The sequence below is a fragment of the Cetorhinus maximus genome, chromosome 1, assembly GCF_964194155.1.
Source record: "Cetorhinus maximus chromosome 1, sCetMax3.hap1.1, whole genome shotgun sequence".
Classification (NCBI taxonomy): Eukaryota; Metazoa; Chordata; class Chondrichthyes; order Lamniformes; family Cetorhinidae; genus Cetorhinus; species Cetorhinus maximus.
In genome coordinates, this window is record NC_135879.1 from 4,755,794 (window position 1) to 4,782,853 (window position 27,060).

Here is a 27,060-nt window from a genome sequence, read left to right on the forward strand (position 1 = left end):
CCAGCTCGTGTGACTATCGGATGAGGGGGTGTGTCTTACATTTTTCTTCTTTATTAAAATTTTTCAAACTTAAAACTCGTCTCCCTGAGGCACCTCTGTGCCTCGGAGATATTTGCACTCTTTCGCGCACATGTGTGAAGGAGCGCACTCCTGATTCAGGGAACCCTCCCCCCCAACACCGCCCGCACAGGGAGCGCACAGTGCTTCCGGGTGCGCATCATGTTGAGTGGGCCTTAATTGGCCCGCCCATATAAAATGGCGGTGCAGACCCAATCAGGGGCGCTGATTGGGTCCGTGCCCACCCCTGCACAACCCACCCCGACGGGGAGAAAATTCTCCCCTATGTTTAACCTCATCTCCCCTTCCCTGAAGTTGCTGCCGCTTTTGCGCATAAATAACTGCATGTTCTATTAGCTTTATTTTTTAGTGTTATTTTGACAATAAATTTTGGGCCAACAGGTCTGAACTTTGTAGAGGCTGTGCACCAGAATAAGCTATAGATGCTTCAGGTCTGTTAGTAAAATAATACTTTGTCACACAAGGGCTGAGCATACTCAGAAAAATATACAGCACTAGGAATTATCATTAATGAGCCAGGGTCAATATGTGGCGTCAGGGAATTTGATTCATTTAGTTACTCACAAATATTTACATGCAATTTTATTGAAATAAGAGCTATGGTTGCTTATTTTGTTGTTTTACCCTTTGAAACACAGCATTTCCCAATTGAAACTAGTGTAGTCCTTGCACTTAAATGAAGGTTAACTTCAACTTTCACTGGGAATTCCAACATTAGTCCTGTACCCACTTTTTGTAGTTAAAATAGACAGTAGTTTCTACATTAGATAGAACAATTTATCACCAAAGGTTACAGCTTCTACTTCCATTTTAGAAGTGTCACTTATTTTTATATCGAATAAGACTCAATGTTATACACAGCCCTTTCAACATCAGCTTTTATTTATGGGCATTTATGCACTTCATTGGAGATGATCTGTACATTAGTAAGTAGGCAGAGAGTGTTTTCTATTATGTAAATATATTACTATATATTTATGAGGGGAAGAAAGCAAGTACATTCCGATAGCAATAAGGAGATACTTCTAATTGCTATGAGTTTCCATTAAATTTGACTTTTTAAAAAAAAAATCAGTAACAGGTTCTTGGTGCTACCATTTAGATATCCATCAGAGAAGCAAGTATGAAGTTATTCTGGACAACATGCCAAAATCTCTCAGAATTAGTTCTTTTAAGTAAAGCTGCAAGAAAATAAAGCAGCAGATAGTGCATACAACAATGTGAGCACACTGCTCTATCTCCAAGAATCAAATATGAAATTTTTATTGCAAAGATTCTCAACCACAGAACATTACACTTGCTACGATATTTTAGAACAAACATTACAATGGCCCCTGAAAATACTTATGCACGTCATAACTCTTTTACAAATTCCTTAATGGAGGTATTTCCATGCAATTATATATTACTATGCTACCACAACACCCCCCCACCCTAGGTGTTGATGCAAAGTTCAGCTCCTACTTTCTACTTTAGTCACTTTGCAATTAATTAATTTTGGTGGAGCTTGTTTTTCCACGGAATAACTGTATAAATTTAGCCATTCTGCACCTTTTTGTTATACTTGTTAGACCATAAGATGTAGGAGAAGTAGGCCATTCGGTCCATCAAGTCTGCTCTGCCATTCAATGAAATCATGGCTGATCTGAAAATCCTCAATTCCACTTTCCTGCCTTTCCCTCCATAATCCTTACTGATTAAAAATCTGTATCTCAGCCTTGAATACACTTAACGACCCAGCCTCTACAGCCGTTTGCGATAAAGAATTCCACTGACTACCCTCAGAGAAGAAATTCCTCTTCATCTGTTTTAAATGGATGCTCCCTTACTCAGATTATGCCCTCTGGTCCTAGTTCTCTCACACTTTGACCCGTTCATTCAGTACTGTATATAGAAGCATTCTAACACCTCAGACGTGCAGATTCCCAAGTTTACAGTTTACCACACAAGGATGCTAGATTTTAGGAAGTAGCAATCCTGAAAACAGACCTTTGATTTACTGTGTCTGATAAGTGCAGATAGCAGCCTGTTTGATTCACCCATGACACCTGCATGATCCTTCGCATCACACCATTCTACCAAACGCTCCACCAGTTTAATGTTCTTCCCCAGCTTATCAGCTGCTTCAGCTACATTGGAAAATAAACAAAGAGAATTAAAACATATGGAAGAACACTTCAGAATACAGTTCCTCCACAAATCATCAGTTTCTAAGCTGAACGTATCAAATTCAGCACTGAGCTTTTCTGGGCAGATTTATTGAAACTGCTCTATTTGTACTGCTGCATGATTTAAATCAAAGTGTGCACCCCATTTCTCTTTTTAAATGACACCACATGCACACAATAGGTATTTTTTTTACATAATACAATTTTATTTTTCCCCATTATTTTTGTGTGAAGAGCGTGGTTGGAAGCAATTAACATCAACTAGAGGAGGATTGCATTAGATATCTGGATGGCTGTAATAATGAACAAACATACCCGTGATTTAACACTGGCATCAGCTCAGGAGAGTCAAAATAGCAAATGGGGGTGGGATTTTGGGATAACTCAAATCTTCTTCTGACATAAGTGACCACTGCAACAAAAAAAACTGCTTTTATAAAGTGCATGTAGAAAAACATCCCAAGGCACTTCATGAGAGGTGTGATCAGACAAGAATTAATATTGAGCTGAAAGAGAAATTAGGAGACCTGCTGCTGGTCCTCTTTTTTTATGACAGAGGGATTGGGTGATGGACTTGGTGTGGGGTAGGAACAGGCAATAGAGTTTTGGATGAGCTAAATGTCAGACAATTGAGGATTGGAAGTTGGCCAGGGGTAATGGTTGAGTTTGAGGTGGTTTTCAGCAGCCGACGGGCCAAGATGGGGGTAGCGATAGACAATGTTGAGTGTGGAAGTAAAGGGCCTTTGCGATGGAGCATATATGGGGCCCATAGTTCAGCTGCGTCTCAAAGGGGTTAATAAGCACCAGCTTTCAGCAGCAAGATAGAGTTTGAAAACTGAAGTAGTATACAGACAACAGACTGCTTTACAGCTGAGAACAGAAGGCCAAAGTGAGGGGGAGAGAAGGCCACATGTCACATTGTGCCCTCAGCTGAATCAGGAAGCAAGAACTGCATTGAGCCAGTAAAGTCAATGCCTAACTTTGTTACTTAATAAATGTTTCCTGAAAGTAGGTCACTAGACTATCCCTTACTGTCTGAATGGTTAAAGTCTCAAAAGAACAAATTAACATTAGGTGAGTGAAGACTCAGAATTTGAGTTGAAACAGTCCGAAAACTCTGACAGGTTTTGGGTTGCGGTCAGGATTTGGGTAGGGGGTGGGGTTCAGGCAAGTGAGCCCTGGCACCTCATGACAACAGAATTGCTTTAGCAGCTGTGAGACCACATGGGGGGCACTATTTAAGTCTGATCTTGTTGGTACACCCACATCCATGGTTTCCAACAGAATTTGCCACAAGAATCTCTGTTGATTTTACTCCTCCCAAGCATAAGGAGTTATGCCAACTGTAGAGTCCCCATTGCTGAAATGATCAAAGCACTGACCAGAGAATTTGCTTAAATGTTAGAACAAGTTATTTTGTTTTTCAGGTGCCCTCTACACACCCTGAATCAGAAAAAGCTGAAGTTTCTATTCCCGAGAATTTTAGAACCTGCTAGCAACTGGTTACGAGAACAGGACAAACAATTGTTAACCAAATTTCCTTCTCCTTTACAAGATGATTCATCTCTATCTTTACCATAGCTATTTGGCAAGGGAGAGCTTGCCATTTTAAAGCACAGGCCTGTCATACAGGTTGTTTTTTAACAAGTAATTAAAATTTCTCAAAAATACAATTTCACCATGAACAAATATTTTATACACAACCACAATACCTTGTGCATCAATTAGCATGCGTAATGTTCCAAGTAGTTTGAATTGGACGGGTGGCATCTCAGACTTGAGAAATTTCAGCACTTGCTCTGCAACTCCTGCTGACAGCATCTTAGCTTTATTTGATACTGGGGAAAATAAGGAATTCAATTGAGTGTGATTTTCAGATGTTACCTGGTCAGAACAGAAAGTAGGCAGTAATGGCAGAAAATAAAGACAAGACTTGACAACTATAATGATATTTTTGGATCTCTGTGGTTGCGTCATGATATTTCCACCACATGGTTTTATTTTAGCCGGAAAGACTCATCATTGAAGCAATATGCTTCATTTTAAAGTAATGGGCCTGCATGGCTTTCAAATTGGATTCCTTGCTTTTTTTCCTCTCTAATCCAGGACTCCAGGTCTGAACGTACATCTATGTGCAACTTGCCATCCCCATACAAATTCCTATCTAATTAATGACGGATTCACAACAGTTGTCTTCATCAACATTTTAGATTTGAGTCCTTAACCCTCAAAAACTTGGCTCAGGGTAGGATATTCTTCCCAGAGCTAGTCAGTCAGCTGAATCTTACAATTCATATTAAACAGATCTGAGGACCCATGAGTTAGTGAAACATTAGCAGACATTTACTGATATTTGAGTATTGAGGCTACATGTAAACAACACGCCCATTTACTTACACGAGGAAGGTCTATTGGCAGGGGATGGTGGGGGAGAAACAACACAAAAAATAGTCTCTCATGGCAAGTTGCAGTGCTGAGCCTCAACCAGAGCCCAAAATCCTCATCTCGAATCATAACTTGGGATCCCCTACTGTAGTATTGCTACAGCCCAGGACCAACTCCTCCAGTGCTGCCTTAGACCAGGAACACCCCCACTCAATTCTACAAAATCCCAGGTTTGTTTTTTCCAGTAACAACAAATCCCAAGAACATTGCTGCAGCGCCTCCAAATCTAAGATCCTTCCCTAGGATGCAAAATCTTGAGACCCACTACAGCACTGTTATACATTAGGATCTACCCTCCGAACCCAAAGTTCAGGTCTCCAGGTGCTCCTTAACTGCACAAATATATGCTCCTTAATTTCTTAACCTTTATACATATTTAGTTAATACACAGGTGGCCAGTTAGCTCAGTTGGCTAGAGTGTGGTTCAGAACAATGCCAATGACGGAAGTTTGATTACTGTTCAGACTGAGGCACACTTGGGACCTCGCCCTGCCCGATTGTGAAGGTAATGGCAAACCACACTGATAAAAACTGCCAAACAGCTCAGGATGAGGCATCAGCAGACAATGAGCCAGAGACTTGCCTTTGGGCAGAACACACATACCATACTATTTAATACACATAGGAATAATATGTATTTTCACTCTAAAGCATCGTCAAGGTTGCTGCAAGTTGTGATTAAGAAGTGGTACTAGACCCACGGCCGCTACCATCTAGAAGAACAAGGGCACCACCGATGCACAGCAGCAGTGTGTACCATCTACAAGATGCACTGTATAAATTCACCAAGACTCCTTCGACAGCACCTTCCAAACCCACGACCACTACCATCTAGAAGGACAAGGGCAGCAGACACATGGGAACACAACCACCTGGAAGTTTCCCTCCAAGGTCACTCACCATCCTAACTTGGAAATATATTGCCATTCCTTCACTGTCACTGGATCAAAATCCTGGAACTCCCTCCCTAACAGCACTGTGGATGTACCTACACCACATGGACTGCAGCGGTTCAAGAAGGTAGCTCACCACCACCTTCTCAAGGGCAATTAGGGATGGGCAATAAATGCTGGCCTAGACAGCAATGCCCACATCCCATAAATGAATTAAAAAAAGATCATGTACGTAGTTGTATTTATTCACTTAACCATCACTTTTTGAAGAGCTCTCCAAAGTGAAAGAGTCTGTTTACAGGAAAGAGGGGAGAAAGCAGTTACTACCAACCATGCTAGAATGCCAAACCCAATGATTCACTATGAGCTCTGCTAACTTTGTCAGGTTCCTATTTGAGCTCAGATACCTGGAATTTGGTTTAAATTTTAAAAGCATGGTAAAACTGGCATATAAAGATCAAAGGGCAGCCTGGAAAAAAATAGTAGTATTTTAAGCAGGTTTGTGTTGAAAGTGCAAAGGAACTGGGAAGGAGGACTGTTAAAAGGCTCACGGGAACCAGTGTAGCACTTAAAATAATTAGCAGTAAATTAAATCAATTTTTTCCTTCATTTAAGGGGTTGCACTGGTCCAGGTTCATAGTTCATTGGAACTCCATGTCTGGTTCACATCAATCAAAAATCAAGAGACACTGAACCAAATAGAAGTAAAAGATTTTCCTTAGCCCTGTGGGTCAGAAGTTGGCAAGGGAAACAGATGGGGAGAATATTCTAGATCACTTATGTATCCTCAATAAAATGAAGCTAAATTACAATATATTAGGATTCAATATCCTCCTTACATGATTTTCAGTGCATTAAATTCATTACTAGTTCTGAAATATAAGTAGAAGGATTAAACCAGAAACTCAAAATGGTCTAGGCTGTCAGACATAAGCCATGCTGTCTGGATTGGTGGCTGTGCAATGTATCTGACAGTTGATTACATTAGTGTAATAAATTCAGTAAGCTCTGCTTTTTGTATATTAAAGGCCAAACATCAAAATCCTGTTCTGTTGAGTCCCACTAGAATGAAATGTGATCAAATCAAGCAGTTACTTATTTTTGCACATTTGCCTTTAAAAATAAAATCTACATTATGATCTTACCCTGCATTCAGTTTCTTACATGAATGAGTGAATCAATTTTCAATAAGCAGGTAACAATTCCAAAGTGAATCCCTTTATTACAGCTGTTGATTTTTACCCAAAATGAATAGATGGATAGAAAGAAAGACATCCTACTTTTTTCTTATTCAAGGGATGTAGTCTTCGCTGGCTCGGCCAGCATTTATTGCCCATCCCTAACTGCCCTTCCCTAAGTCCATTGCTCCCCAAGTCCATTTATAAATATTCTACCCTGTTTCATTCTTGTTTTTTTAAAAAGTAATGACAGTTACTTAATGCCTGCAGCTAGGAGGTGGCCAATGTCACAAGTATGGGCCAATGAATGATTATCAACATGCCTTCCAGAATAAAGGAGAAATGAGGAGCACATAAAAATCACAGCAAAACTTCTTGTATGTACTGAATACTGTTATGACCCTGAGCTATGCTATCTTGTAACTAGATATGAAGTGGGAATGGTACTCTGCAGATCATAGAGGACATGGATATACTCCTGTGAGGTTGGGAGTGGCTGATTATATTGATTCCATTAAAATATCCAGTGCAGGCCTGGAATTCATAAGCATGCCAAGAATAGCAGTTATGTGCCAACAATTATTTTCTATTGGGTTATTTCACACTGGAAACTGCACAGGTAGTGTATCATCTGACCTGTTTTTTCCAATAGGAAGACATGGCTTCCTTCTGCGCTGTACTATGCTATGATTCTATAAAAACACCACATGGTTAGACAGTATTATTCAAACTAAAACTATAAGTAGGATTTGTTTGCAAGTGTTAAGTTTCCACAGAAGAGAGAATGAGACTAATGGTTCAAATCTAATAAAAACAAACAATAGGTTCAGTCTACAAAAAATTCAAATAATTCTCTAGATGATGTTCGTTATATTACCCAACAAAATATAAAATAATAGTTTCACATATGCATTTTCTATTTAGACTTTAACAACTACTAAAACTTACCAGGAATAGCCAGATTTCTGAGTGCACTAAGTGCAGCATGTTGTACTGTCACATTCCCCTCCTCCACGTGCCCATCCAGTAAATCTAATAGCTTCTGCACAATTCCAATTTCCACCATATGAATACAGTTTCCATCTGAGGGTGGGAGGAAAAACATGTTACTTGCATCAAGGGTGTATAGTACTGAACCATCTTTGAGTCCAGAGCATCTATGGGGGTAAAAAAAGTGTTAAAAAGCAGGATACACAATGACAATTGTATTTGTTGTGATAGCCATGGTGAAGTGTTTACAAATCATATCTCCCACCAACTGTTGGATGTGACGTTAATTTGTGGTTGCTAGTCAATGATACAGAACTTACTTCCAAGTGGAAAATAAAATGAGCAACAGACTAAACTAGAGGGTAAAAAAAGAAACAACTGATTAAAAAGGTAATTAATTGACCATGTAGTATTGCTTACAATGGTTTTCACTTCAACATCAGAAAGGCTTTTGGGACTGCTAATTAATATTACTGGTTCACTTTAGGCCATCAATATTGGATTAATGAATAGCGCAACCTTCAAGATCAGCAAAGATAGAGAATATTACTTTATATTTACCTCATCATTGGACTGAATTAACCAAAAAAGGCTTAGCAAGAATTTTTTCCTGATTATTTCCCACTGGTGAAAAATCCAATGATCTCAGCTGCAGTGATTTCCTATTCCTGGCAACGCATGCTATTGAATATTTTAAATTTGTTAGACAGCTGAAAACGGAATGCTGTTGGACGAACGGAAGGTGAGGAGGCTCATGTCAAATTTTATATAACGGTTTACAATATTCTTGGATTACTGTGAATTTACAATGCTGCAGTGACGTGCCAGAGTGTGGTTCGGAGGGAAACTTGACACCTAATTGCACAATACAGCATTAAGGGATTTAAGAATATCTCAACACCAGCTTCATTCTGTTTTGCACATGTAATGTTAAAAATATTCCAGGTGCTCTACCCAGGGTGGGGTGGAGGACAGAAAGGAGAAGAAATACATTAACAAAAGCATTCAGCCAATTGTCATGTGACAAGAGTTAGGCTGTCAAGGTGTCTGAAAACTTAGTGGAAAAGAAGGATTTTGAGATGGTTTTTAAAAAGTGAAGTGAGGGTTTTCTGGGGAAAAAAATCTTAAGATTAGGGCTGAGGCACATGATGGCTGAGCAATCAAAAGTGGAGATAATGCACCAAAAAGGGCTAGACTTATTAGAGTAAAAAGTGTTTAGCCAGGCACAAAAATGGAGCAGGTTGCAGAGAGATGGAGGTAACTTAATGCAAGGACAAGAGTTTTAAATTCAATGCAGTGGGGGACACAACCAATGAAGACTAGCAAGGACAGGAGTGCTGGGTTAGTGGAACTTGCCACAGGGCTGAACATAGGAATTAGAGCTTTTTCTCAACCAATTTTTTGACAAAAAATTGCAGCCGACATATGTAGTCAAAAGCAAAATACTATAGATGCTGGAAATCTGAAACAAAAACTGAAAATGCTGGTAAAACTCACAGGTCCAGCAGCATCTGTGGAGAGAGAAACGGAGCTAACGTTTTGAGTCCGTATGAAGGGTCATACAGACTCGAAACGTGAACTCTGTTTCTCTCGCCACAGATGCTGCTAGACTTGAGCTTTTCCAGCATTTTCTGTTTTTGTGTGTAATCAAAAACTTGAGGACAGCAAACTTGCACACTGCATAAAGGTTTCTACGTTGCCGAGCAGTTAAGAGCAATGGTACACCTTTGTGTTTGTACATTATTCAGTGGAAGTTAGCTACATATTACAGTCTTCAATTTAAAAAGAGAGAAAGCTACTTGGGAAAAAAATTGCCCAACTGACTCTCAAATTGACTTCTTAAAAAAAAACATTCACGGGATGTGGGCTTTGCTGGCCGGGCCAGCATTTATTGCCCATCCCCAATTGCCCTTCAGAAGGTGGTGGTGAGCTGCCTTTTTGAACTGTTGCAGTGGTGTAGGTGCACCCACAGTGCTGTTAGGGAGCGAGTTCCAGGATTTTGACCCAGCGACAGTGAAGGACGGCTATATATTTCCAAGTCAGGATGGAAGGGAACTTCCAGGTGGTGGTGTTCCTGTCTATCTGCTGCCCTTGTCCTTCTAGATGGTAGTGGTCGTGGGTCTGGAAGGTGCCAAAGGAGCCTTGGTGAATTCCTGCACTGCATCTTGTAGATGGTACACACTGCTGGCTACTCTGCGTCAGTGGTGGAGGGAGTGAATGTTTGTGGATGTGGTGCCAATCAAGCGGGCTGCTTTGTCCTGGACGATGTCAAGCTTCTCGAGTGCTGTGGGAGCTGCACTTATCTAGGCAAGTGGGGAGTATTCCATCACACTCCTGACTTGTGCCTTGTAGATGGTGGACAGGCTTTGGGGGAGTCAGGAGGGGAGATACTCATCACACAATTCCTAGTCTCTGATCTGCTCTTGTAGCCACAGTATTTATATGCTAGTCAAGTTTAGTTTCTGGTCAATGGTAACCCCCAGGGTGTTGATAGCAGGGGCTTCAGTGATGGTAATGCCATTGAACATCAAGGGGCAATGGTCGGATTCTCTCTTGTTGGAGATGGTCATTGCCTGACACTTGTGTGGCACGAATGTTACTTGCCACTTGTCAGCCCTAATCCTAAGAAACAAGATTTCTCAACCTAAAGCAAGTTCTACCTACCATGGCTTAACAAGTAGCTGTTAACTCTGCATTCAATTTCAACAGTAGCATCTAATCAGTGTCAACTCTTAAGGTCCTGCTCCACTCAACATTGTAGCATAGAGGGCTGATGATAATAAGGCACTCAGTGGGTTAACCTCACCAAATTCATTAATCTGAATTGACTTGGACTACACTGACTATTTTGGAGCAAGAGGATGTTTGTGGGCAGCATGACAAGCAAGCTACAATATGCACCTGTCCCTAACAGTAACAAATAGTATCAAAGAATCTCTCTCTTCTACTAGCTTTTCTGACATATTTTGCCTTGCTACAGTATAGATCAACAGCAATTATTAGGCCAAGGATCTGAACATAAACTGAAGATAATTTGCACCCCTTAAGTGGAATTGGGTGGACAAATATCAGTTCATCATCTTCAAGCTATTGTTCTCAACACAAAGCAAACCTCCATCTGTCTGCCCACCATGCAATTCAGTGTGTACATGTCTTCAGTGATACAGCTGCTATTCTACTTTCATAAGGAGAATTAACCATTACACAGAAAGAGAGAATTGAACCACACAGAAATGCAATCAATAATCCTTTTTATTCACCTCCATATGTACTATAGGATTTTGTTTCCCACCTGCCATCTAATATTTACACCTGTTATCTAATATCTAAAGATTTTATGCATCAAATGTTATACAGCTTTACCATTTGAATGTTTGAATTTTGGATCTTTTAAAAATGATATTGAACTTACAGCACAGTATACTGCAGGCCATTTTGGACCAGGCCAGTTTTGGGCACCAAACGAGCCTTCTCCCATTTAATTTTCTATTTCGTTCCCCCTCATATACTTGTAAATTTCTTATTGGATTTGTTAGTGATTTTATATTTATGGTCCCTAGTTTTGGCTCCAACAAGCAGAAACATTTCTCTACACTACCCTTCTGATACTGCTCATAATGTTAAAAATCTGTATTTAGGTCATCTCCCTTTTCTAGAGAAAAGAGCAGACTGTTCAATCTTTTCTCATAACTATAACTTTTCAGTTCTCTGGGTACAACTAGCAAATAAATGCTGCGAAAAAAAATTTAAACTCACTCAGTTATGAACACAATATCCTTTTTGCTCTACATGTGATGCACTGCGAAGTTATAAGAAAACATTCATAGCCTATTGATCTGAAAACATTGGTTAAAGATAATTTTTAAAAATTCATTCATGGGATGTGGGTGTCACTGGATAGGCCAGCATTTGTTGCCCATCCCTAGTTGCCGTCAAGTAGGTGGTGGTGAGCTGCCTTCTTGAACCGCTGCAGTCCATGTGGCGTAGGTACACCCACAGTGCTGTTCGGATGGGAGTTCCAGGGTTTTGACAATTACAGCTGAGAATGGGGAAATCAAGGAGAGTTTTTATGTATATTTATATAATCTAAGAGATTTAAAGAAGGATGATGCATTTTAGATAACGTTAGTGTAAAAAATTGAGCTATTTTGTTAAGATGGGATGCAGCATGATCGATTATTGCTTGGGAACAGCCATGTTTGATCCCCTTAGATCACGTATGCAGCATAATATGCATACGTGCTGGTTTGCATGGCGAGATTAGAGGTTTCCCCAGGAAATACATCTGATAATACATCAACAATAGTGTCAGCTCAACTCAGTGGCAGTATTTCATCTCAGGAGTTAGAGGTTCAAGTCATACAACAGGATTTGAGCGCACAATCTAATCTGATTGCAAAAGATCCCATAGTGCTATTCAAAGAACAGAAGCTGTCCTGGTGTCCTGCCAACATTTATTCCTCAACCAATGCCATTAAAAACAGATCAGTCATTTATCTCACTGCTGTTTGTGGAACCATACTGTATGCAAATCAGATATATTTGTCTACACATCAAAAGTAACTTATTGGTTGCAAAGGTCTTTGGGGTTCCCAGGACATGAAAGGCACTACAGAAAAGCAAGTTCTTTTCCTTTAAGTAGAGAGGAAGAAGCAAAAAATGTTGTTGAACACTAAAGTTTAAAGTACAGAAAGCTGGAGAATCGCAGAAGATTTAATGCTATTCTTTTTTAAAATAGGAAACTCACCATTCCTTGCAAAGTTTGCAATGGCCAGTGCTCCAGCGAGTTGCAGCTGATGGTTATTTGAAGGAAGCCATGACAGCACTTTTTGAAAGACACTGCCTTTACCAGCATCAAACAGCTTCTGCATAGATTCATCTGCAAGAAAGGAGAAACATCTACATAAAGTGAAGGTAACTTACATAAATCTGGTATACTTCTGGAATGTTACTACACTTCTAGGGTTCTGAATTTTTTTTTATTATGACCGGGCCCGGAGGGCGGGGGGGCGGCGGCTGAGGAGGAGATAGAGAGAGAGGGAGAAATGCAGGCTTTTATTATTGATTGGAACATAAGAACAGGAGGTCATTCGTCCCCTCAAGATTATTCCACCATTTAATTACATTGTGCTGAACTGCATCTTAACTCCATTGACCCACATTCATCTATATCCTTTAATACCCTTACCTACCAAAAACTTATCAGTCTTGTCATTTTCAATTGACCTAGTCTCAACAGGGTTTTGTAAGAGTTCCAGATTTTCACTAGCTTTTGTGTGCAAAGGTTCTTCCTGATGACATCCAACTATTAAAGATTTACTAGAATGGTTGGAAGTTATTCATTGTTCAGCTTTTCTTACTTTGCACTTTGAAAGCACCTGTGCTTTTCTGAATTTCAAACAGTGGCTTGGCACTTAGACGAAACGTTGTTTGGGGAAACATGTGTACCAAGTTATAATCCCCCACTCGGCACTGCAGACCCACAGGCCCCACTGTTTACTGGGGCCTGATTTTGGAGCAGTGTTTCCAGGGAAGAATTATGGACCTGGAAGGATGGAATATTATTGGCTATTTTGTTCCAATTCAAATTTTGATTGGACAGGTTTAGCCGCCTGTCGAATGGGAAAGACTGCAGCCTAGGTTTAGTGGTGGAACACCAAGTATTTTGTGTAAGCTATAATTATTCCTAACTATTCCCCACCATCCCATCCTTGCTGCATTTCTGTTGTCAATATTACATTTATTGTTGATTAAAAATTGTTACTTTTGACTCCTCCCCCACCCCAACTCCCTCGGAGTGGCTTTCGAAATTTAGCAAATTAAACATGTGGGTAACAAATGTACAGATGTGGATAACAATTTCCTAGCCATTATGCCACTGTTTCAGTCTATTAGTTTTATAGATGCATTTATTAGAATGTTAATCCAAAAGAAACTATTTCCATTTTTGTCCTGACTTTCAACTATTTCCTACGGTTTAATAGTTGAATTATAAAAATGACCATTCAGGTAATTACTTGTCCACTATTTTGTTTTTGCAGCAACATTGCCTGAAGTTCACTGATGATTGGAAATAGTGCATTTTCACAGAATCTTTACAATGCAGAAGGAGGCCATTTGGACCATCGAGTCTGCAATGGCTTTCTGAAAGAGTATGCTACCGAGTCCGACTCCCCCGTAACCTTGCACACTCTTTTCAGATAGCCATCCACGTCCCTTTTGATCGAACCTGCCTCCACCACCCTCAGGAAGTTTGTTCCAGACTCCAACCACCCTCTGGGTGAAAAAAATTTTCCTAATCACTTTTACTCCTTTTGTCAATTATTTTAAATCTGTGCCCTCTAGTTCTTGATTCTCCCTTGAGTGGGAACAGTTTCTCACTATTTACCCTGTCCATACCCCTCTGGATCTTGAATACCTCTATTAAGTCTCCTCTCAGCCTTCTTTTCTCCAAGGAAAACAGTCATAACCTCTCCAATTTATCCTTATAGCTGCATTTCTTCATCCCTGGAATCATTCTTGTGAATCTTCTCTGTACTGTCTCCATTGTCTTCACATCCTTCCTCAAGTATGGTGCCCAGGACTGGACGCAGTACTCCAGGCGAGGCCTAACTAGTGTCTTAAACAAGTTCAACATGACCTCCTTAACCTTGTACTCAATGCCCCTATTAATAAAGCCTAAAATACTATGCACTTTATTAACTGCTCTCTCAACGTGCCCTGCCATCTTTAATGGCTTATGTACATAAACACCAGGGTCCCTTTGTTTCTGCTCCTCCTTTAGGAGTTTCTCTTTGTTTTATACTGTCTCTCCATATTCTTCCTGCCAAAATGAATCACTTCATACTTTTCTGCATCGAACTTCATTTGCCACTTTTCTGCCCAATCCACTAACATGTCTATGTCCTTTTGAAGTTCAAGACTATACTCATCACAGTTGACAACATTTCCAATCTTCGTATCATCTGCAAATTTTGAAATCATACCCTGAACACCAGTCTAGGTCATTAATATACATCAGGAAGAGCAAGGGTCCCAACACTTACACCTGGGAAACTCCACTACAAGCTTTTCTCCAATCTGAAAAATGCCTACTTTATATTCTATGAGCTAGAATTTTGCTCAAGTCTATTGTGTGCCACTGTATCAACCTTCTCAGTTACCTCCTCAAAAAACCTCAAATTGGTTAAACATGATTTCCCCTAATGAATCCATGCTGGTTTTCCTTAATTATCCTGCACTAGTCTAAGTGACCATCGATTTTGTCCCAGGCTATAGTTTCCAAAAGTTTTCCTACCACTGGAGTCAAACTGACTGGCCTATAATTACTCGCTTTATCCCTGCACCCCTTTTTGAACAAGGGTGTAACAATCACAATTCTCCAGTCCTCTGGCATCACCCATGTGTCTAAGGAAGATTGGAAGATATTCACTAGTGCCTCTGCAATTTCCACTCACTTTTCTCAGTACCCTTGGAAGCATCTCATCCAGTCCTGGCACCTCATCTATTTTAAGAAAAGATAACCTTTCCAAAACCATCTCCTTCTCAATTGCAAATTCTTCTAGTGTACCAGTTGCTTCCTCTCACCTCAACCTGGGTAGCATCTCTTTCCTTTGTAAAGGCAGATGCAAAGTATTTGTTTAATACCTCTGTGCGAGTCCCTTTTTTTTGTTTAAAAATCTCTAATTGGCCCTAATCCCTTCTTTATAACTTATTATTTATATGCTTATAGAAGATCAATGTTATTGCACTTTTTCTATACAAACATGCACACATACGAACATACAAATTAGGAGCAGGAGTAGGCCACTCAGCCCTTCAAGCCTGCTCTGCCATTCAATGACTATGGTTGATCTGATTTAAACCTCCCGCCTACCCCCGTTAGATTCTTGATTAACAAGGGGGTGAAAGGCTCTCTAGCTCTGCTGTAAAAATATTCAAGACCCTGCTTCACTGCCTTTTGAGCAAGGGAGTTCCAAAGACTCTCAGCCCTCAAAAGGTTCTCCTCATCTGTCCTAAATAAGTGACTCATTTTTAAGCCATGACCCCTAGTTCTAGATTCTACCACTAGAGGAAACATCCTCTCCACATCCACTCTGTCAAGACCCCTCAGGATCTTAAAGGTCTCATTCAAATCACTTCTTACTCTAAGCTCCAGTGAATACCAGCCCAACCCTGTCCAACCTTTCCTCATAAATCAATCTGTCCATTCCTGGTATTAGCCTAGTGAACCTTCTGAACTTCTAACACATTTACATCTTTCCTTAAATAAGGAGACCAATATTGTACACAGTACTCCAGATGTGGTCTCACCAGTGCCCTGTACAACTGAAGCATAACCTCACTACTTTTGTATTCAATTCCCCTTGCAATAAACAACAGCATTCTATTAGTTTTCCCAATTACTTGCTGTACTTACATACTAGCCTGTTGCAGTTCATGCACTAGGACACCCAGATCTCAATTTCAGAGCTCTGCAATCTCTCACCATTTAAATAATGAATCTTCTTTATTCTTTCTGCCAAAATGGACAATTTCACATTTGCCTACATCATACTCCATCTGCCAGGTCTTTGCCTACTCACTTAACCTATGTTACTTCATATCCTCCTTACATTCTCTTCACAACTTACTTTCCTATCTATATTTGTGTTGTCAGCAAATTAAGCAACCATACCATCTGTCCCTTTGTCCAAGTCATTTATATAAATTATAAAAAGTTGAGGCCCCAGCAACAATGCCTGTGGCACACCACTCGTTACATCTTGCCAATCAAAAACAGACACATTTATGGCTACCCTCTGTTTCCTGTTAGCTAGCTATCTTCTATCCATGCCAATATATTATCCCCTACACCATGAGCTTTTATTTTCTGCATTAACCTTTGATGCGGCTCCCTATCAAATGCCTTCTGGAAATCTAAGTACAGTACATCCACCAGTTTCTCTTTATCCACAGCACATGTGACTCCTTCAAAGCACTCCAATAAACTGGTTAAACATGATTTCCCTTTCACGAAACCATGTTGACTCTGCCTGGTTGCTTTAAACTTTAAGTGCCCTGCTATAACTTCTTTAGTAATAGCTAACATTTTCCCTATGACAGATATTAAGTTAACTTGCCAATCATTTCCTGCTTTCTGTCTCCTTCCCTTTTTGAATAAAGGAGTTACATTTGCTATTTTCTAATCTAATGGAACCTTCCCCGAATTTAGGGAATTTTGGAAAATTAAAACCAACACAGCAACTATTTCACTAGCGACTTCTTTCAAAACCCTAGGATGAAATCCATCTGGATTCAGGGGTTTGTCAGCCCACGTCTCCAGCAATTTGCTCAATACCACTTCTCTGGTGATTGTAATTTCCCTGAGTTCCTCCCTCCCTTCCATTTCCTGATTTACAACTATTTCTGGAACATTACTTCTATCCTGTATAGTGAAAACCAATGCAAAATAACTTCAATTCATCTGCCATCTCCTTACTTTCCATTATTAATTCCCCAGACTCACTTTCTATAGGAACAATGTTCACTTTGTTAACTTTTGAAAAAATATCTATAGAAACTCTATCAGTCTTGATATTTTCAGCTAGCTCTCTCTCGTAGACTAATTTTTTCCTCCTTAATCTTTTTGTCATTCTTTGCTACTCTTTATATTCTGACCAATCTTCTGATCTGCCACCCATCTTTGCGCAATTATATGCTTTTTCTTTAAGCTTGATACTGTCTTTCACATTTTTAGTTAGCCACAGATGGTGGGTCCCCTTGGAATTTTTCTCTCATTGGAATGTGTCTATTCTGTGTATTCTGAAATATCCCTTTAAAAAAGTCTGCCACTGTATCTCTATGGACCTATCCCTTAACCTCATTTGTCAATTCAATCTAGCTAGCTCTGCTTTCATGCACTCATAACTGTCCTTATTTAAGTTTAAAATAGTTTTGGACCCACTCTTCTGTCCCTCAAACTGAATGTAACATTCAATCATATTATGATTTCAGCTACCTCGGGGTGCCTTCGCTAGGAGGTTATCAATTAATCTCATCACACTACACAGTTTCAGGCCTAGTATAGCCAGCTATATCTGGTTGGCTCCAGAACGTGCTGTTTGAAGAAACTATTCTGAAAACATTCTATGAACTCCTCATCCAGGATACCTTTGCCCACCTGATTTTTCCAGTCTCTGTAGATTAAAATCCCCCATGATTATCGCTGTACCTTTCTGACAAGCTCCCATTACTTCTTCCTTTATAATCTGTCCTACCATGTAGTTACAATTAGGTGGCCTGTACACCATTCCCACAAGTGACTTCTTAGCTTATATCGTTTCTCGTCTCAACCCAACCTGCTTCGACATCCTGGTTTCCTTTATCTAGGTCATACCTCTCTAATGTGCCAATACCATCATTAATTAACAGAGTCAACCCTCCACTTTTTCCTAGCTTCCTGTCCTTCCTAAATGTCACATACCTTTTAACATTACCTACCTCTAGCCAGAGTGCTTCCATCCTTGACCAGTCTCGAACATCCTCTCTCTCCAGTACTGTAATGCCATCTTTAAATCAATACTACTACTCCACACCCACCTCCCCACTTTTCTCCCTTTCCTGTATCTCCTAAATACCTTGTACCCAGGAACGGTTAACACCAATCCTGCCCTTCTTTGAGCCAGGTCTCTATTATAGCAGTATCATAATTCCACTTGTTAACCCGTGCCTGTAGTTCACCAACCATATTAACCACACTCCATGCATTCACATACATGCATCCTAAAAAAAAACGGCTGAATCAGGGTTACTTTACCCCTTACTCTGACCCCATCTAATGATTTACTACTTCTTATCGTGTCCACGGACTGTCTATACATGGCCCAGCCAGAACTGGACACATTTTTGCGCCTTGTTGTTGAATTCGGCAAGATCTGCAACAGTGCAGGGTTCTACTAGCGATAGGCATTGCAGGAGATGTTGCATAGTCTGTGGCTCAGTTCCACATTCACAAGTTGTCAGGCTGGTTGTATATCCCCATTTGCTTAGTGACACCTTTGAACGACCTACAACATTCCTAAGTCTGTTAAGGCACTTCCAGGTTGCCCAGTTGCAATTAGCTCCTGGGGAAAGGCTTTCATCCGGTAGAATTTCCATCGCTGGGGGTTGTTTGAGACTGGCGAGCCGGTCTTTCCACTAGGCGATGCGGGCTTCAGATGGGGTTGATTGTAATGGAACAACACTGTTCATGAAGCTCTTCCTTGACTTTAGGCAGCTGGGTGTAGGTGTATGACCATGTAGAGGGTGCCTCTCATCTGATGTTTGACGGAGTCGCTCTTTCTTGCTGGCTACCGTTCTTCTTATATCAGGGGAAGTGATACCCACCTGGATATATAGGCTGTTGGTGTTTCTTGGTTTTAAACAACCTGTGATAAGTCGGCAGCTTGCATTCAGAACGGCATCCATCTTCTTAGCATGAGTAGATCTTTCCCATGCAGGGCAGGCGTATTCGGTGGTGGAATAGCAAAGAGCAAGTGCACTGGTTCGCAATGTTTTCGAGCTTGCTCCCCATTTTGTGTTAATGATTTACTAATGCCTGCTCTAATTCTATCAAACTCTCCAAGTACTCTATTTACCTTGATACTACTCTGATATGGTCCTTACCAGTTAATACTTCTCTATTTCCCACTGCTAGTTTTCCTCCACGCCACTCTGAATTTTCCCTCAGATTCCCACTCCCCTGAATCTAGTTAAACCCTCCCCAACAGCACTTTTACCTAGATATAAATGCCAGATCAGTGTAAGTTGACGTAATGTGCTGTAAGCAGGTAAATCCTACACTGGATCATGGACTGTGAAAATACCACTTTATTTTGCTAGCAAGTGATCCACTGTAAAGCTCATGATTTTTACCTTTTGTTCATACTTCATATTGTCTTTTCCATTCAATGATTGATGTAAAAATCATGCCATACGCCCCAGGGTTACCTGGGTCAATTTCCAAATAAATACTTTCCAAACAAACAATACAAAAATGTTACAATAGATTCTTCAGTGTATGGGAGAAGTGAAACAGAATCTTCTGCTCTTCACAATTCTCACTTCCCAACAGAACAAACGACATTGAAATCCAAGTTATTTAACAGACATAGCTTATTGACAAAGTGCAACTGTTTATAATAAACTGATGAATCAAACTCACCACCCAAAAGCAGTAATACCATGAGATCAGAAGCTGTTTTAAGCTCAGAGATATCATCATCTTTATTACTGTCCACAGTCTCTTGGACAAGTTCCAGCAGACAGTCTACTAATCCTGCATCAACCAGCTGTAGTTTGATGACATCTGAACCATAAAACAAAGAAACACATGTTAACTTATAGCTCTGGATAGCAGTGATTTCAAATCTCATTTGATAGTTTTTAGACCCTCCTCAGTTTTGGGTCACTAAATCATCTTCAGCTCAAGGGTTCTGCCATTGTTTGCTTCTAAATGTAGAATGGAAAACTATTCATCAATAATTGAAAATGCAAGCTTCACTTCAATATAACTATCTACCTTTCAGGTTCAGTCACAGCAGCAAGGCAAGTATTAGTGGCAATGGAAACAACACTACCCCCACTACCATTAATTTCTGTGTCTTTAGGATTCAAAGTTCTTTTTTATTCATTTACTAGGGCAATACCACCCACTGCCAGCGCAGCCTTAACAATGGACATGAGGTCTTATTGCAAATTCCCAGGAGAGTCCCTAAGTGTCTCAGCACCTGCAAGAGAGGAAAATGAATAACTGAATGTCTTTAACTGACAGAGGTTTAAGAAATGGAAAGAAGGACATTAGAAAATTAAAGTTGAAATAATTGAGAAATGAGTGTGCTATTTCAATCAAATGGCTATTACTGAAACTAGCAGTTCACTTAAAATTGCTTCCATTTCACTATACATTTCAATTTTCAGGTGCATTCTAAGATACTGAATGGAAAAGATTTGCAGAAAGGTAGTTCTGGTGCCTGCTGGCTTTAGAAACCCTGCAGTATCTATGACATGCACCAGAATGTCAGTGAAAAGGAAGCAATTTTTAAAATAATCTCCACTCAGTTTTCAGCAACAGTGATTCGACTGAGATGAAGTTCTAAGTATATCTTCTCGCACACTATTTCAACTTTAATCTATCTGCCTTCATTTAAAACACCCGCCAAGCAAATTTCTTCAGCTATTTACTTTCTAATTTTTTCCCCCCAAATGATTTGACACTGAGCATTTTTACTTAACATTGATGGTAAGGAAGATGAATTAAGTTCTGCAATATTTTGGTGACAGGTGAGAGCAGTCTTTTAAGATATGTAAGTAGCGTTTATTTTTTAAAAATGGCTCAAGTATTTCTTAATATTAAAATTCCCTTTAATGTTAGGTAATGTGCCACATTTGACTTTTTTTCCTTTTCCAAACAATGATCAATTAGCTTTATTGCTGATGCCAGCATTAGTTAGTTCAGAGATTACAAGAGAATGATGTACGAGGTAGGTCATTTTAACCCATCTAATGTAATTTATCCAGAAAGATACTCAAGTTCCCTTCTTTGCCCCAGCCCAATGCAGCATCCAACTATACCTGCAAATGTACATTTCCTGATATCAGCTCTAAACTTATCTTTTACTAGTTTAAGCCTGTGTCTTTTTACTCTACTCTCAATTTAAGAAAGTAATTTTTTTTCAGTTCCATTAACTGTCTCCAAGGTTAGTTCTCCAACATCTCTTATGTAGGCTGAAAAGCTCATGCCTCTCAAGTTGTTTCCTCACAGCTCTGGACACTAGTAATTAGCTTTGTTGTGGTTCAGTGCTGCCTCCAGCTCTTGAATGTGCTTGAATACAGTTTAAGGGGTGGCCTGATTTATGTCAAAGTGATTGATTTTATTTTGGTTATCTCAGTTTGGAGAGGGCACCTTCCTCACGTCTTCTCTAGTCAATAGCTGGAGGAAATAGCCATTCAGAATATTCAGCATTTTGTGCTCGCCCTCTGTTCCAAGTCTATTTGCATCTTTTACGGTTATAACCTCTTACCTGACTGCCCTCTCGCTGTCTCAAGGTAATTCAAGCCCTAATCTAGGGCTTGACACTGCAGTGCAGTACTGATGCAGTGCCGCATTGTCTAAAAAGTGTCTAAAAAAAATTCTCTTCAGATGAGACAAACTACTTCCACCTGATGTAGTCATTCAGCAGGGAGTTAGTTTTCCAGGTGTCCTGGCCAATACTCTTTTTTCAATCTCCAATATCACCAAAAACTGATCATTTAACTGCTTACTGTTTGCAGATTCTTAAGTGCAACAGGATTTACTCACCTAACAATAATTGCATATGGGCTCATTATTCCATGTGAAGGATAAAACATGGATCTGAGAGATATGATCAGATAAGAGAAGTGATGCAAAATGGAGCTTTGTGGGGTTAGGTTTGTATGCAAAAACTTGGGAAGAAATAATATTTTGCTAAACCATGCTTTTGTTAAAAAATGGAAGTTATCTATTCTCATTCATTAGCAAAAACAGCAAGTCCCATGCTTGGATTACATTATTTCTATGGCAACAGGCTTTGCATCAATTTTCTCAGAACTGAAAAACTGTCAGCTTACAATAATGAAGAACCACAGATTTAAGAAAATCCAAATCAGCAAATTAGGATAGGCAGTTGCACTGGTCACATTTTGGAAATCAGGTACTAGCTACAAAAATGCTGATGAATTTCTGGTTCATTCAGAGGCTAGGATGAAATTGCACATTAAATTCTCCTTTAGAGTCTTAACTGAAGTAGTCAGCACATCTGTCAACTATACTGCAGATTTAACAGAGTCTTTCGTACAAGCATATGTTTAATCATTCTGCAAAAATTAACCAATTTCTTTTACTTCACATTTGCATTACTAAGTTAATTACATTTGAGGGAAAAATGTAAAGATGTGCATTTATAACATGCCTTAAATATTTAAAAGCACTTCACACAGTGAATTATATATGACTTAGGCAAAAAAGGGCAGCTATTTTGTACACAAAATCAGTGGTCAGGCAAATGACCAATAAATCTATTTTTGCAGACATAACAGACTGCATGTGTTGTTCACTGTGCAATCTGCTGTACATGGGAGAGACAGAACACAGATTAATTGAAAGCTTTAGTGTACATCTTCATTTAATTTGCAAATGTTGCTCTGACCTTCCTGCAGCTTGCCAAACACACAAATTGATCTCTTCATATTTGATCTTCCAGGCTGTTCCAACAAAGGTCAAAATAAGCTTCAAGAACTATGTCTTTTTTTGCTGAACGTTCTAACACTCTGCTCTCAACAGGCTTTAGTAACTTCAGATCTTAGCTCTATTTTCTCCACAGAAGCAGGTTTTCATGATGTATAATCATATAGAACAGTCATTTGACCCACTGTCTGTGCTGGCTCTTTGAAACAATTACCCAATAAGCCCCACTGACCTGCTCTTTTCCCAATAGATCAGCAATTTTTTCCCACGAAGTATTATCCATGTAGGGTTATTAAATATTGGGAAGGCAGAAAGCATCGTTTTCAGTCCCCAGCACAAACTCCGTTCCCTCACCACCAACTTCATCCCTCTCCCTAGCAATTATCTGAAACTAGACTGTTTGCAACCTTGGTATTATACGTGGGGTAGATTAGTTTCCTATTACACCATCGTTAAGACTGCCTATTTCCGCCTATGTAAGATTGCCCGACTTCTATCTGCCTCAGTTTATCCACTGCCGAAACCCTAATCCTTTTATGTCTAGGCCTGATTTTTCCGATACATTCCTGGCCAGTCTCCCATGTTCCATCCTTCACAAACTTGAGGCCATTCAAAACTCTGCTGCACAAACCCTAACTCCACAAAATGCCCACAAAAAAAGACAAATCTAATCCAGCCAATTACCATCTCATCATCCTCCCCTCAATCGCCTGCAAAGTGATGAAAGGTGTTATCGATAGTGCTATCAAGTGGCACTTACACAGCAATAATCTGCTCACCGATGCCCAGTTTGGGTTCCACCAGGGCTACTCGGCTCCTGACCTCATTACAGCCTTGGTCCAAACAAAGGCAAAAAAGCAGAATTCCATTTCTCATACTGAAATGCTTGTTTATTTTTCAGGCTACAGTTCTAATGAAAGGAGCACACCTGTAATGATGTAACCAGTCCTTTCTCTTTACATCAGCTGAATGAAGGTATTATTTCTAGTCTTGGCAGTGCTGGTTATGGGTGTAAAGTGCCTAGTCGGAAGATGAGGTGTTGTTCCTCCAGTTTGCGTTGGGCTTCACTGGAACAATGCAGCAAGTCAAGGACAGACATCGATGATTACTTCGGTGCTGCTTCATGCTCTCGCCGGGGCCTGGAAAAATGTATTAATTTTGCTTCCAATCTCCACCCCTCCATCATTTTCACATGGTTCATCTCTGACACTGCCCTTCCCTTCCTTGACCTCTCTGTCTCAATTTCTGGTGATAGACTGTCCACCAATATCCATTACAAGCCTACCAACTCCCACAGCTACCTCGACTACAGCTCCTCACACCCCGCTTCCTGTAAGGACTCCATCCCATTCTCTCAGTTCCTTCGCCTCCATCGCATCTGTTCTGATGATGCTACCTTCAAAAACAGTTCCTCTGACATGTCCTCCTTCTTCCTTAACCGAGGTTTTCCACCCACGGTCGTTGACAGGGCCCTCAACCGTGTCCGGCCCATCTCCTGCGCATCCGCCCTCACGCCTTCTCCTCCCTCCCAGGAACATGATAGGGTCCCCCTTGTCCTCACTTATCACCCCACCAGCCTCAGCATTCAAAGGATCATCCTCCGCCATTTCCGCCAACTCCAGCATGATGCCACCACCAAACACATCTTCCCTTCACCCCCCCGGCGGCATTCTGTAGGGATCGTTCCCTCCGGGACACCCTGGTCCACTCCTCCATCACCCCCTACTCCTCAACCCCCACCTATGGCACCACCCCATGCCCACGCAGAAGATGCAACACCTGCCCCTTCACTTCCTCTCTCCTCACCGTCCAAGGGCCCAAACACTCCTTTCAAGTGAAGCAGCATTTCACTTGCATTTCCCCTAACTTAGTCTACTGCATTCATTGCTCCCAATGCGGTCTCCTCTACATTGGAGAGACCAAACGCAAACTGGGCGACCGCTTTGCAAGAAAGACCCAAACCTCCCTGTCGCTTGCCATTTTAACACTCCACCCTGCTCTCTTGCCCACATGTCTGTCCTTGGCTTGCCGCATTGTTCCAGTGAAGCCCAACGCAAACCGGAGGAACAGCACCTCATCTTCCGACTAGGCACTTTACAGCCTTCCGGACTGAATATTGAATTCAACAACTTTAGATCTTGAACCCCCTCTTCCATCCCCACCCCTTTCCGTTTCTTCCCCCTCCCTTTTGTTTTTTCCAATAATTTATATAGATTTTTCTTTTCCCACCTATTTCCATTATTTTTAAATCTAAACCTGTAATGCCCTGTCAGTCTTTCCACCCCACCCCCACTAGAGCTGTACCTTGAGTGTCCTGCCATCCATTCTTAATTAGCACATTTTCTTAGATAATATCACCACCTTCAACACCTCTTTGATCCTTTTGTGTGACATCTTTTGATTATCTGCTCCTATCACTGCTTGCTTGTCCCTACAACCACACCCCCCCTCAACTTCTCTCCACCCCCCCCGCCACCTTAAACCAGCTTATATTTCACCCCTCTCCTAACTTTACTCAGTTCTGTTGAAGGGTCATGAGGACTCGAAACGTCAACTCTTTTCTTCTCCGCCGATGCTGCCAGACCTAATGGCAAAAACAGTCCTGCCGACCCTGCAAAGTCCTCCTTACGAACATCTAGGGTTTGTGCCAAAATTGAGGGAGATGTCTCACAGACTAATCAAAATTGAGGGAGATGTCTCACAGACTAGTCAAAATTGAGGGAGATGTCTCACAGACTAGTCAAGCAACAGTCTGACACAGCCCAAGATGGCGGCACAGTGGTATACAAATCAGGAGGGAGCTGCCCCTGGGAGTCCTCAACATTGACCCTGGCCCCCATGAAGTCACATGGCATCAGGTCAAACAAGGGCAAGGGAGCCTCCTGATTACCATGTACCAACACCACCACCTCCCCACCAGCTGATGAATTAGTACTACTCCATGTTGAACACCACTTGGAGGAAGCACAGAAGGTGGCAAGGGTGCAGCATGTACTCTGGTTGGGGGACTTCAATGTCCATCTCCAAGAATGGCTCAGTAGCACCACCACAGATCAAGCTGGACAAGTTCTAAAGGACATAGCTGCTAGACTGGGTCTGCAGCAGGTGGTGAGGGAACCAAGAGGGGGAAAAGAAATACTTGACCTCATCCTCACCAATCTGCCTGCTGCAGATGCATCTGTCCATGACAGTAACAGTAGGAGTGACCACCGCACAGTCCTTGTGGAGACAAAGTCCCATTTTCACAGTGAGGACACCCTCCATCGTGTTGTGTGGCACTACCGCTGTGCTAAATGGGATAGATTTCGAACAGATCTAGCAACTCAAGACTGGGCATCCATGAGGTGCTGTGGGCCATCAGCAGCAGCAGAATTGTACTTGACTACGATCTGTAACCACAAGGCTCAGCATATCCCCCACTCTACCATTACCAAGCTACGGGATCAACCCTGGTTCAATAAAGAGTGCAGGAGCAGCACCAGGCATACCTAAAAATGAGGTGTCAACTTGAAGCTGTAACACAGGACTACTTGTGTACCAAATAGCATAAGCAGCAAGTGATAGAGTTAAGTGATTTCACAACCAACAATTCAGATCTGATCTCTCCAGTCCTGCCACATTCAGTCTTGAATGGTGGTGGACAATTAAACAATTCATGGAGCAGGCGGCTCCACAAATATCCCCATCCTTAATAATGGGGGAGCCCAGCACATCAGTGCAAAAGATAAGGCTGAAACATTCGCAACAACCTTCAGCCAGAAGTTCTGAGTGGATGATCCATTGCGGCCTCCTACGGAGGTCCCCAGCATCACAGATGCCAGTCTTCAGCCAATTTGATTCACTCCACGTGATATCATGAAATGGCTGAAGGCACCGGATACTGCAAAGGCTATGGAGCCTGACAATATTCCAGCAGCTGTGTTGAAGACTGGTGCTCCAGAACTTGCCATGCTCCTAGCCAAGCTGTTCCAGTATAGCTACAACACTGGCATCTACACAGCAATGTGGAAAATTGCCCAGGTATGTCCTGCACATAAAAAAACAGGACAAATCCAACCTGGCCAATTACCACCCCATCAGTC

General features: G+C 41.0%; 1 protein-coding gene across 3 annotated transcripts in view; it reads right to left on the reverse strand.

Moving 5' to 3' along the window:
* Nucleotides 1–27,060, reverse strand: part of rap1gds1 (RAP1, GTP-GDP dissociation stimulator 1) — an 88,796-nt gene that overhangs the window by 8,352 nt on the left and 53,384 nt on the right. For all 3 annotated transcript variants that reach the window (XM_078569670.1, XM_078569620.1, XM_078569715.1), the window contains 5 exons: nt 19,937–20,080; nt 12,500–12,631; nt 7,711–7,845; nt 3,959–4,084; nt 2,068–2,207 (listed from right to left, as the gene is read on the reverse strand). In XM_078569670.1, the coding sequence (XP_078425796.1) occupies nt 2,068–2,207; nt 3,959–4,084; nt 7,711–7,845; nt 12,500–12,631; nt 19,937–20,080 (677 nt within the window). The remainder of the gene's footprint in view (nt 1–2,067; nt 2,208–3,958; nt 4,085–7,710; nt 7,846–12,499; nt 12,632–19,936; nt 20,081–27,060) is intronic.